The sequence below is a fragment of the Sebastes fasciatus genome, chromosome 8 (assembly GCF_043250625.1).
Source record: "Sebastes fasciatus isolate fSebFas1 chromosome 8, fSebFas1.pri, whole genome shotgun sequence".
Taxonomy (NCBI): Eukaryota; Metazoa; Chordata; class Actinopteri; order Perciformes; family Sebastidae; genus Sebastes; species Sebastes fasciatus.
Window position 1 is genome coordinate 33,744,438 of NC_133802.1, and position 12,647 is coordinate 33,757,084.

Below are 12,647 nucleotides of genomic sequence, written 5' to 3' on the forward strand. Positions count from 1 at the left end.
CCGTCGTACATAGTTTTTTCCACTCCGTGTCCCGGGACAGCCGGCAGCATCATATCATTGCTTTTGCAACATCATTACCACGTCAAGTCTTTTGAAGTCTGAGACCATCCTTGAAATGATCAAAGTCAGCGACACTCCACAACTCATCTTGAAGGGTTTTTCATGGCAAAAACATCAGACAACGGCCTTTGTACGAGGGAGTGGGACTGCTACATTATCTCCACTCAATTATATCTTCTCCAAAGAGTCCTCAAGGCCGGACCATAAAGACCGATGACAGAGGCTCCAGAGATGTAACTGTATCGATGTCGTGCGGCGGTTGACGAGATGTCTCGCAACCCTGTTTTCATCCAACGTTGTTCTTTCAAGCAAGTTGAGTAAACAGGACGGTTGTGAATCACGCCATTACAATGTTCTGGGACATTGTGGCCGTCTAATCAATTTCATTAGCTGCATAAATCATGACAGCTTGACATTTATTGTGGAGGTGATGGGTTGATCCCGTGGACTTGGAGACAGCTCTCGTGGTGATAAATGTTGCTATCTCTTGAGAATAGAGTGTGTGTGTGTGTGTGTGTGTGTGTGTGTGTGTGTGTGTGTGTGTGTGTGTGTGTGTGTGTGTGTGTGTGTGTGTACAGGCAGACAGAGGGAGGGTTGGAAAGAGAGAAAAACACTGGACGGGGAGCAAAAGAGCCCCAAAGAGGTTGCTGTGCAGCAACAAATGTTCGACTGAGCGAATCAATGAGAGCACAACGGTGGAGGATTCATTTGCACAATGGGATCAATCGATCATTTCTCAGTGTTAGTTTGGTGTTTCAAATCGTGGCTGCTCTTCAAATGAGTATTTTTAGTACTTTTAGAGTGTAATTTTGCTTTGGTTGTCGTGTGGCAATTTACAAATTTCTTTGTTGTATAGTCTTTCGGACAGTTGTTGTATTATTCGTTATTCAGTCGTTATACTGAGACTGTGGAAGTTTTCATGTCATTATTTATCATGTATTACAAGTTGAAAAAATAACCAGTCATCATGATTTAGGGGCCATTATATGCATTATATATGTATATATCATTTTTCCAACCCTGTCTCCTACAAAATTACATTCCCATACAAATAAACTGCACTCTCAATTACGTTTCGAGGTATTTTCTCCCAGATTACGGTCATGATTTTAAACAGTTTTAAACACGTGGTTAGTGTTGTAATTTAAAACAAAACATAAAATGCAACAACTCTACTTAGTTAGGTTTAGGCAACAAAACTACTGGGTTAGATTTAGTAAAAAAAACATCATGGTTTGGCTTAATATGAGGTAGTATGACATGGTTGGTACCAATGGATTAATTTTTTCTAGTTTCATGTTATGATGCCAGTATCTTTAATGACCTTAAAACTGAGCCCGCTACAACCTCCGAAAGATCGAAGAGCAGCCGAGGTTAATTAAAAATCGCAACTTGCGTTAAAGGCAGGGTTGACGATGTTCTCCAGTAAACACTATCTGTTCTACTGGTTGAAATGGTCTTTACACCCCGTCAGCGATCCATTACTGATGAGCTCTGAAAAAGGACCGGAAAAGAGCCGTCATCTGTAGCTGCTGTAAAACTGTAAAAACGTCTACCAATCACTGCCTCGCGGTCCGCTTGGAAAGAACCAATCAGATGCCTCCCTGCTTGTACTCTACCCTTGGCGTGCACCAGCCTGAACTCAAAGCACGTCGCCGCCGCATGTTTACTGGAGAATGGAAGAGAGAACTCAGCCCTGCAGTAGCACTGCCGCGTTACTTGTCATGAGGTAGCGTTGTTGAGTTGAGGTCCTCTCTCCGCTCTGTGTCTGTGAAGTAGTTTAGATTTAGGTGGAGGTTTAGACGGAGCTCCTGAGGCGATGCTTCTTTCAGATAATGCTACCTTTCCAACATCATCATCCCTATCTTTAATGCGTTAAAGAAATGAGTGGCGTTAAAAGGAATGTGCGTCATGGTCATCAAGGTTTGGCTACTTGTTATTATAACACGTAACTTCCTATAACGGTCGCTCGATATTCTACGTCACCTGCTCTGCGTGCCGCTCGTTGTACGATGTCTCTTGCTGCGGACTTACAAACCTGTTTTGTGATACATCAAAGACAAATATAATCCGCGACCAAATGCATTTCCTTCCAACATAATTGAGAATATAGTTTAATTGTGGTTACAGGGTTGCATTTTTCCTTTCCATAAACCCCCCTGCTAAATGTGTTCCTCACTGGCCACCGTAGTGAAAGAAAGCATTTTGTAGCCGGTATGTCCAGACAGTATCTTTTGGCAGTAGCAGCTGGCTGAACCGCTCCGGTCTTTACATGTTTCCACTGTGCAAATAATCTGATTGGCCACCAAAAGAACTCACCAGGATAAACGGTGCAGCGGTTACAGTCCATTTGTTAAACACAAACGCTATTTGTGTTTTATCTCCACATCATATACTCAAAATTATATCCACGCTAATAGCAGCCATTACAACTATTAAGCTGCCGTTATTATTGTTGGTATTTATATATGGTGTACGTGCTTCAGTTTGTGGGACTTTGGCGTTTGAAATAAAACTTTTGATTGAAGTTTTTGACCTGGCATTGTAGAATGCCAAAACAATCATATAATGCAGAAACACACTCTTTTATTCCTACAGCTGGTCAGTTCTCAGTAAAAGGAAGGACAGATGCAGCGTTCAGCATGTCGCAGTCATTTTAGTTGTAGTTAATGAAACATTTGGAAAAGAGTGTGTGTTCAAGTGTATTGTTAGGGCTGTCAATCGATTAAAACATTTAATCGTGATTATTGGCAAATTAATCACACATTTTTTATATGTTCAAAATGTACCTGGTGGGCAAATATGCTGCTTTATACAAATGTATGTATATATTTATTATTGGAAATCAATAAATAACACAAAACAATGACAGATATTCTCCAGAAACCCTCACAGGTACTGCATTTAGCATAACAAAATATGCTCAAATCATACGGGAAGACTCGTGGGTACCCATAGAACCCATTTTCATTCACATATCTGGATGTCAGAGGTCAAGGGACCAAAATTTAGCACAAGTTTGGAGCGTTATTTAACCTCCTTTGCGACTAGCTAGTATGACATGGTTGGTACCAATGGATTCCTTAAGTTGTTTAGTTTTATATGATGCCAGGATCTTCACTCTAGCTTTAAAACTAAGCCCGCTACAACCTCTGCAAAAAAATCCGTTATCGCGTTAACTTTGACATCTCTAGTATTGGTGCAATAAAAGCAACTAAAGACTGCCGATCTTACAAAGAGTGTCTCGTGAACACTAGGATCTGTTTACTCTTTCCTCAGCACACGCCGCTCCATTCACCTCTGTCCTACTGATGACCTAACATCTAAGCTCAGAGTCTTCCCCGTAAACACAGAGAGGCCATTCCAGTACAAAGAGAACCATTGAGAGAGTGGAGACAGGCTAAAGAACTAAGCGGACACTTGGAGTGTAGACGGAGGAGCTCTGGGAGTTGTTTGATAATTGATCTGCATGTAATTATGTAATAGTTTTAGTGTGTGTGTAATTTGTTTCTGTTTGGTGCATCGGATCAAACCCGTATCTCCAAAAGTACCCCGCCGCACACAAACAAAAACACACTCATACGCCAGAGCAGGAAATCCACGGTCAGGCCTTGTTTATTTATCTGCTGGAGAAATCTCGTCAACGAGTCACTCGGCGTGGCTTTGGCCTTCTCAAGCAGCATCATCATCATCATCATCATGGTGTGTATAGGGCTTGACCTCGGTGTAAACCCTCGGAGCCCTAAAGAAAGCCCCTGCTTGTCCCGGCCACTGACCCATATATACATGCACTTAGCCTCCAAGTCACTAGAGACTTTTCACTTCTATGTTTGGGCCCGCGCCCAAACTCTATGTGTGTATGTGTGTGTGTGTGTGTGTGTGTGTGTGTGTGTGTGTGTGTGTGTGTGTGTGTGTGTGTGGTCAAAAATGCAGAAAAGCCACAGGATGGATTTTCAGGGGGATGCCTGACCGACTAAAACACACACAAGTACAGATAGTACTAGCTTTCTCAAAATGTGTTTCTCCTCCTCCATCTTGCTCTCCGTCTAACTTCTGTCCAGTCTTCTTGTTTCCTTCCTGTACATATATTGGATTTGAAGAAAGAGGCGGAGTGGAGGAATGAAAAGCTACCAGAACCCCTCTGTTTATGTTGAAATATGCAAACGGGTGTAAATATTTAGCCGGACCCCGATAAACGATATGCAATTTACTCGCCAGTTATCCGTCGTCACGTGACAATATCTCAGTGGCTGCTGTCCAGAAAGCCCCCGATGCGATGAGAGATCCCCGCCTGCCCGCGCCCCCCCTCTCTCTCTGTGTTTCCGCGTCCTTTTCTACCTACCGAGAGGAATTCCTGGTTTGAATTAGGGATTCATATATTGGCACAAGACGGAGAGGACAGACAGTGTGGTCTGGTGTCTGTTTCTAAATACACAAATTCAGTTTGCGAGGGGGAAATGGAGATATGAAACATATGACATTGCTGCGCCGAAAAGCCAATATCAGATTTATGTAGTGCATAAATGTAAACATTCATGTATGCATACGCTGCGCTGGCATGTGGCTCAGCTAAGGTTTCGCGAAATGAAAAGTATCCGTGGCATGACCTTTTGATTCGATCTATACGCCCTCAAGTCAAGACCCTAAATCTTCCTCCCTGCTCGCTCAGAGGCAACGGGAAGAATAGGAGATCATTAGAAATACGGCAATATTATTTTTCTTCCTGCTGCCGCGTATCGATAAACTGCAACCTTTATCAAAATGAAGAGGCAGGACGTGATATATCATTATCTGAAAGGCATGCCGCGGCAGCTGCCGATGCTGTGTAGGCAATCCTCTTAGGCCAAAAGGTAACATTATTTATTGGGCCTCGACCCTGCAGGCTGTCACAACATCTGCTAGCGGGAAGATCTATCGGCACGCCCTTATTCACTTATGATTATTACTGATCATCTGCCCAAATGACTTATCAATAAAGCGAAGGCCAAAGCAGATAATTTATCCGTACGGTTCTGTCGATATCAAGTTCAGAGTCAACGGCCTTAAAAGGATAAGGGGCCGTGGTGGTCAGGTGATGGATGGATCATACAAGGCCCCCATGAAAATATGACCCTTTTAATAAATTTGCAGTTTCTTCTTCCTCCCTCCCGTTGCATTCCTCTCGCTCTCTGTTTTCATCAAAGTGAGCCTCTTTCCCAACGTTTGTTTGCTGAATAAGTGCAAACCTCACCTTGTAACACGGAGAGAAATGAGTTCAAACGCCGCCAACTGTCAGATGTATGAATACAAATATTGAATCGGCTTATTTGTACCAAGCGTATAGTGTTGAGACCGCACATGTCTATGCAAGACCTGTGAATCATCCAGGACATTGAAATGATGAGACAAGCCTGTCCGGAGTCAATGCAAACCCTGCCAGGATATTTCACTATGGCATTTCCTTCCATAAATCACACAAAGACTTTCAGGACACGCGGGGTCAACGCTCGTTCTGTAAATATCAGCCCGTTTGTGTTTGACAAGTGGCCGTGACTTTCCAGTCGCACAATAGTTCCGAGTGTTTGCCTTCCAAATCTAACCTTTGTGCGCTAAGCTCTATCTCACCAACAGTTCTCAGCTCCGTCACGGCGGCCGCACCCTGCACAGACCCATCTGGATGTAGGGTTGGGTAACAGTGTTGGCTTTAGCGTGGTTGTGATAAGTGTCAAGCTAATCTGATCTCTCCTCTTTCTGTTCAGACAATGGCATCTCATGCGTTCCTTTGGCATCTTTCGCTTTTACTGACTGTATGATTTTCTCACATTAAGCTTCGCAGCAAAGTGGAGATGGAGATAAGGAAACCAAACGGTGATTATGTTCATAATTACCTTCTCTATCCACTAAGTAAGACGAGAAAGAGAGAAAGTTTCCTATCAGCACTCCCCTTGATGTTTGCCTTGGCCAAAGCACCTCAAGTCTTCCGCTTATTAAAGTCATCATGAATATGTTTTATCTGATGGACGCCCAGTTTCCTGGTATTTAGCAGCGCAAATTTCAACCCTGTTTACTCCTCTCCTGCCTTTTTCTCCCCGCCTCCCTACTTAAAGTGGCAGAAGGCAGAATATTTCTGGCATCATTGGGGGAAAACGTCCTTAGTAACCTTTCAGCATATTGTAATTCAAGTGTTCTGAGAGAGACTTCTGCTCCTCCTCATGGCTCTGTTTACAGGCTTTAAAACATCTAGCCCGTGACGGGAGACTTTGGCCAATCACAGGTCATTTCAGAGAGAGAGAGAGCGTTCCTATTGGCTGTTCATTCATTGGATGAAGCTGTCAATCACTCGCTTACTCCGATCAAACAGTCAAACTAGGCAGCGCTGATCAAATATGAATACATTTTCTGTCACTGTAATGCCTATTTCTCTCCTCAGATGTGTTCAGGAACATCTTGTAGTGTACTGTTTAGCTGTAAAATGAGAACGTCGGTGACCCGGCAGCCATGTTGAGATCTGTTGAGGAAATACCAAGCACCGCCCACCAGCAGGAGAAAACACAACAAGATGTTTCTGAACACATTTGAGGAGAGAAATAGGCATTACAGTGACACAATATTGATTTATATTTGATCAGCGCTGCCTAGTTTGACCGTTTGATCGGAGTTGGCGAGTGATTGACAGCTGCTCAGAGACGGGAAGGCTCCAGATCGGCTCTGACTGCTTGTTTTCCTCCGGTCTGTGAAATCTTGCAGATGCCATTAGGAGCACCGGAGGACACGAGGAACATGATTTTTATCAGATTACCTGTCTCTTGCACTACGGTCAGGATATAGTGACCGTTTTATAAAAACAACTTTTTTTTTATCATATTATATTTCAACCCACTGCAGCTTTAAGCTCAGTGAGCAACCTCATTGTTGAGGCATGTTTTTAAGAAGTCCTAGCTCTGGTCTTGTTTTGGGTCAGCTGTCAAGGCCCCCTATCTCTGGGAAGTCCTGAAATAGCCCCATTTTACACCCTTTTAAAGGACAAGCCAGAGAAAGGACTTGGAAGTACAACCAGGCACCGTCTGACTGGATGCTAAAGAGCAGACTGAATCAGACGTGTATCCTTAGTCAAACAGTCTCTGATTCTGGCAGGAATGTGTAAAAGGTTCCTTATCAGGGAGTTCAGATGATAGTGAGAGAGACCTCAGAGAAAAACACTGGAGACTTGATATCCCCAACGTCTTTTTCTTCCTTTTTTGGAGCAGTCGTGCTGTTTCATTGATTGTAAAGTGTTCCGATCAGATTCGCCAGTATCTGGGAGTCAGAGGAGTCAGATCCATTTGTTGAGATCATGTTTGACATGATGGTTAGCTCCTATTTTAAAGGCTCCAGCAATGAGAAACAGAACCTCCCTCCCCGCCCCCCTTTTCATTTTTCTTTCTTTTTTTCCTCCCTGACACAAATACACTTTCTCTGCAGTTTATTATTCAACACGACCCGCAGTGAAAGACCGTTTCCTCTCCCATCTATACGTCAAAGAGATCAATAACCCGTCCAGGGCTTTGCCACCACAGTGAGATCCTGTCGGCGGGCCAAGAAGCTGCGAAAGTTCCCCAATAAATGCGTAGCAAAACTTTCAATTTGTGGCTTTCTTGGTGTGGCTCTTGCAGCCAATGGGTTGTCAGTCAGGGCCCTGGTTCAAAAAAGCCCTGAGGTTTTGTTTGCTGCTGGTTCTTTTTGGAAACTTGCGGCTTTGTGACATCCGCAGCCATCCATTGGGCCGTGTTGCCGTATTGCCTCATATTATCCAGAGTTGAGGAGAATTGTTTTTGGCGACGGAGCGCTAACATTTTCCTACGGCGCAAACCTCCAAGTGGGGCCCTCTTCTTCAAGGATGATGATGATGATGATGAGCAAGCTTTGTAAGTTCCTCCTCTGGTTGCTATAGCTACTTACTCAGCCTTCTCATTGGTGTGACTAGAAGTCATGATGTATGGGTCCTTCTGTGAAGGTTTGACTTGCAAAACCACCACATGCTTCACAGAAAACTCCTCTTTCTGCTGCTTTTTTTCATGTTAAACGACTTCTGGAAATAAACTGAGCGGGATTTCGCTCCGTCATGTGTTTTAGGCCGTGACAGGTCTTGTGAAAACAATGAGGCAAGTCCACTCAGTGAGTGTCTCTCCCCACGTCGTGTTTTCTTTGTCCGCTCGGTCATCGCGGCACGTCAATGCGAATGGTGCTAAAGTGGTGTTGAAAAACTCCTGACTCTGTCCAATAACAAAAGCTGCGCTATGAAACACTAATAACGGCGGGGTTTTCCCTCCCGCCTGGTGTGAAAGCACACACCACAGACACGGGTGAGATACACACATCCTCACATACACAAACACTTTCACGCACACCCCTAATGAGAGCTCTGGACAGCTCTCGGTGGAAGGATTCTGCAGGTGGCTGCACTTTCATCAAGCCACGACTGGATTTGTTTATGTTTGAGGTCATACGGGCCGGAGAGAGAGAGAGGTTAGTGTGCCCAGACACACACTCTCACAGACACTTTCTAATTACCCTCACTTCAGTGTTTTCTCTTTTCCATAAGACATATTGACATGTCAGCATTCAGCCGGGTAGATACAGAACAAATGGACAATTTTACCTCTCTCTGTGTAGCGGAAAAATCTATCCGTCTCTACATAGGCCGGTCTCTATTCGGAGCCGTCTCACCGACCCCGAGTACAAGTCACTTTGAGATGACAGTGACGCGTGCAATAAATCATAGCGCCGCCAGTCAGCGGCCAATCACATTTTCCTTCCCTAATTAATAGCTTATTTATTTGCTTGGCGGGGTCGTGCCTCAGGGCTCGGCCGTTCTGCGTGTTTGTCTGGTAGACGAGTGTGTGTGTGCAGTACAGTATGTTGAAAGAGCATCTCCACCTGCCGTTGTGTCACATTTATTGTCATCATTGCACAAGCCCTCGCTTCTCACCGCTGGAAACCCCGATCTTTAACCAGAAAAAGAAAACCCTCATTGGGTAGCGTTTCAACAGACAACAACAATTTGGATTACAATTGCATAGAATTGAAAGCCAGGAAGCTTTTATAATTAGCTTTGTGTTTCTGGACCCAAAACCTGAGGTTTGGACGACAGAAAGCCCGCACCGTCCCGACCCGACCCCCCACCTGAAGCTGAAAGACATTAAGGCATCAGTAAAAACCACTCGTGTCTGCTCGCATGTCTTCTACAGTTTTAGGTTTCTCTTGCACAATTTGATACACACACATATTTACACTTGGCATGTAGCTGAACAGAGCAGTGGGGAAAGTCCAGAAATGGTCCTATAGTTGTTGAACGCCTGGTAGCATTTTAGACGAGCCAGCCAAGCTGTTGGTTTTGTAAACTGTTGCAGCTGGTCTTGTGCATTACAAGAAAGGGGAAGTCCTCTCTCTCTCTCTCTCTCTCTCTCTCTCTCTCTCTCTCTCTCTCTCTCTCTATTTCACTATCTACTCTATCGCCATGTTTAAAGTTCACAAGCACATTTCTACTTCCAGAGCAGATACATTAACTTATTTCCACAAAATAAATAAGTAAACAAAAAAAAAGTAGAGTAACAAATTTTGAGGAGAGAATATGCAAAAAAAATAAATGCAAAATGACCATTTTGTAATCCGTCTCTTTTGTTTGTTCAAACCAGCACATCAGACGCTTTGACTATTTTTACAAAAAGCAGAACCATTTCTCTTGGTCTCAGGAATACAATACATAAACATACGCACCCTCACGAGATGCTGCATAGAGGCCAGCGTTGCTACACACGACTGTCAACCAGGAAATCGGAGTTTGAGACTGGTGTTTTGTTTCGTAAGTTACGTGATTGACGTTTGTGTCGTATTTCCTAAACCTAATTAAGTGGTTTCGCTGCCTAAACCTAACCACGAACGTTACCGTAGTTTTGTTGTTTGGCGTACAAATGACACGCGAAAAGCCTAACATGCGTCCTCATGACACGAGTACCGTCCTTGTTGTCTGGTTGCACGTACACGCCAGCTCGCCACTCTTATTTGCACATTTTCAAAATACTGTAGGGACACGCTGCAGTTACAAGTCAACACGATGTGACAAATTTGATTGGCCACGAGGGACGCGGCGTCTCGTGTTGACATGTTGTTGCGTTGTTTGATTTCAGGAACAGGATGCTTCTGTAAAGGTTTAGATGATGTGTAAGTAGGCCTGAGAACACCGCTGTAAGTATCTGTGGTGTAATTGCTGCCATTTGCTGAGGCTGAGAAACAGATCCCCTTGACAGCTTAATGTAGGAAACCACTCCGTACGGCACGCCGGTGCACACATGGCCCATCTGGTGCACCGTTTAGCGAGAGAGGAGAGGACGAAGAATCGAGAGCGAACTTCTGTTTAGACGTGGATTAAATAGTGTTAAACTTCTGGACACATCCACAAGCTCACACACACAATTCATAATCACCTCCCGTGAATCGGGGCCTTGTATAGGAAGGTGCATAAAAGAAGCTGCTTGTACGCCAGAATTGAAAGAATGGCTCCACAGTTTCCACAGGCAGATTCCACGGCAGATAAATGTCTCTTTCCCAATCACGGTGGGCCACGCCGAAGTTTAGGAAACTTCAATATGTCAGCTCGAATGTAAAGGCAGCCAGTCTCGTCAACAACACACCTACTGTGAAAGGGCAGATGGGGAGGATAGGGGAGCAGGAAAAGGGAGGCTCAGATACGCCGTCTGTCTGTGCTTGAGGAAGTTTTATTGGCCTAATTTCACTTAAACTCTGTAAAGTAGCACGCTGATCCCCCCCACCCTGCCTGAAACTGCTCTGAAAACAGTCTGCATCTCCTCTTTGATCCTCAGTTGCCATCAATGGGCTTCAGAGAAAGAGACAGACAGACAGACGGACGGAGAGAGAGACTCTGGGTTGCCATTATATATGTGAAATGCTCCCTCATTGCAGCAGGGGCAGCCCCATCTCTTCATCATTCCCCCACTTCCTTCATTTCCTCTGGCAGACACTGGGAGCATTCTACCACCCATCTGCCCCCAGTAAATATTGCTTGAAGGCTTAATTATACACACACACACACACACACTCACAGACACGGTCTCGGCGAAATTTCCTGCAACGCTGAAGCGGAGAATTAACGTCAAATCTGTGGGGCATTCATTCATCAGAGTGGGTGTGTGTGTGTGTGTGTTATGTTTGCTTCTGTGTGTGTTTTTGTGACCCCTCAGTCCATTATTATATCCTTCTGGTCACATTTGTAGCCCAGAGGGTCTGTGTGATGAACTGTGAACACCCTGTGCTCGTGTCATCAAGCGGCGACGGTCACAACACCACGGCCGCAGGAATCAATATTCCCTTTAAATGCTTTAATAAACAGATTTTTCTTCTCACCTGTTTTTATTTTTTCTTCATGTTTTTTTTAATAAAGTTTTTTGGTAAGCGCTTTACAAATGTTTATCTTTTGGTTTGTGTTTTTCTTAGCAGATGATGAATGACGATGACGAAGCCTCCCCTGACAGCTGCATCAAAAAGGTACGACGGTTACACCTGTTTATGTTATTTTATGTTTCCTGTCTCTGTACCTCTGTCCTTGCGTGACGACCATCACGCTGGGTTTACCTACAGTATACAGCAAAGGTATCGGAAAACATTGTGAATGTGAAGTAATGAAGTGGCAGTTTATAGCAAGCATAACATGTAGATAGATATCTCTTCTACATTTGTACAGTATGTCTGTATTTGTAAGACAAAATAGTCGCCTTTCCAAAAAAAAATTACGCTTGCTTGAGGTGGTTTTTGCCTAAATGGGATATGGAAACACCTTCGCCACATAATTCTATCTACATATAACTCACATTGCTAATCAGCTGTTTTCGCTGTCGGCGTCGTCTCGGATATTCCCGTAACGTGTGAATGCCTGTTTTCGTTTCCGGACAACATGAAACACTCATGTCATCAATACTAGGGGCCGTCCTGAATACCAGTTTTTGGGCTTTGAATCTTCGGTGAGAAATATTTGAAGGTGTTCAAAGCTTCGGGACAGAACCGCTGCCCCACTACTGTACACACACACGCGTTTTTCTGGTGGTTTAAATAGCTATATTATTATATTTTTCATTCGTATTAAATTTTCTGAGCTTTCTACAAAAGCTTGAATTGCTTGAAAGTTGGATTCATTGGCTGTGTTTCAGTAACTTATGAGCCTTTCTTATCAAAAGAACAGAGAGCCTGTCTCCACTCAGACAAAAACACTGACACATGCACTCACACTGTGACCGACACGTCCCATTGACCAGTCACTGACCACTTTATGAGGTGATAAATTTATTGAAGAGGCTGGGCAGTTTGCTTTTACGGCCAGTGTCGCCGGGTCAAGGGAGGACAGCGAGAGAGTTCATGTCCATCTAATGGTCCGTGAAAGAACAATGGCTGCAGCGGAGTGGACTCTCTCTTTCTCTCTCTTTCTCTCTGAGAACGACTGAAGCCGTGCAGGCGTAGCGCCGAGGCAAGATAGTTGAAAACTGAATCGATGGTTGAAAATGGGACAGCAGTAAATGATCTGGGGTTTTAAACAATAATAGTTGAGCTTTAAATGGAAA

At 44.1% G+C, this 12,647-nt stretch overlaps 1 protein-coding gene across 5 annotated transcripts in view; it reads left to right on the forward strand.

Annotated features, from left to right (window-relative positions):
* prdm16 (PR domain containing 16) overlaps window positions 1–12,647 on the forward strand; it is a 339,983-nt gene that overhangs the window by 208,632 nt on the left and 118,704 nt on the right. For 4 of the 5 annotated variants that reach the window (XM_074642545.1, XM_074642542.1, XM_074642543.1 and 1 more), the window contains exon 3: window positions 11,530–11,580. In XM_074642545.1, coding sequence (XP_074498646.1) covers window positions 11,530–11,580 — 51 coding nt within the window. The remainder of the gene's footprint in view (window positions 1–11,529; window positions 11,581–12,647) is intronic. The other variant, XM_074642544.1, reaches the window with a different exon arrangement.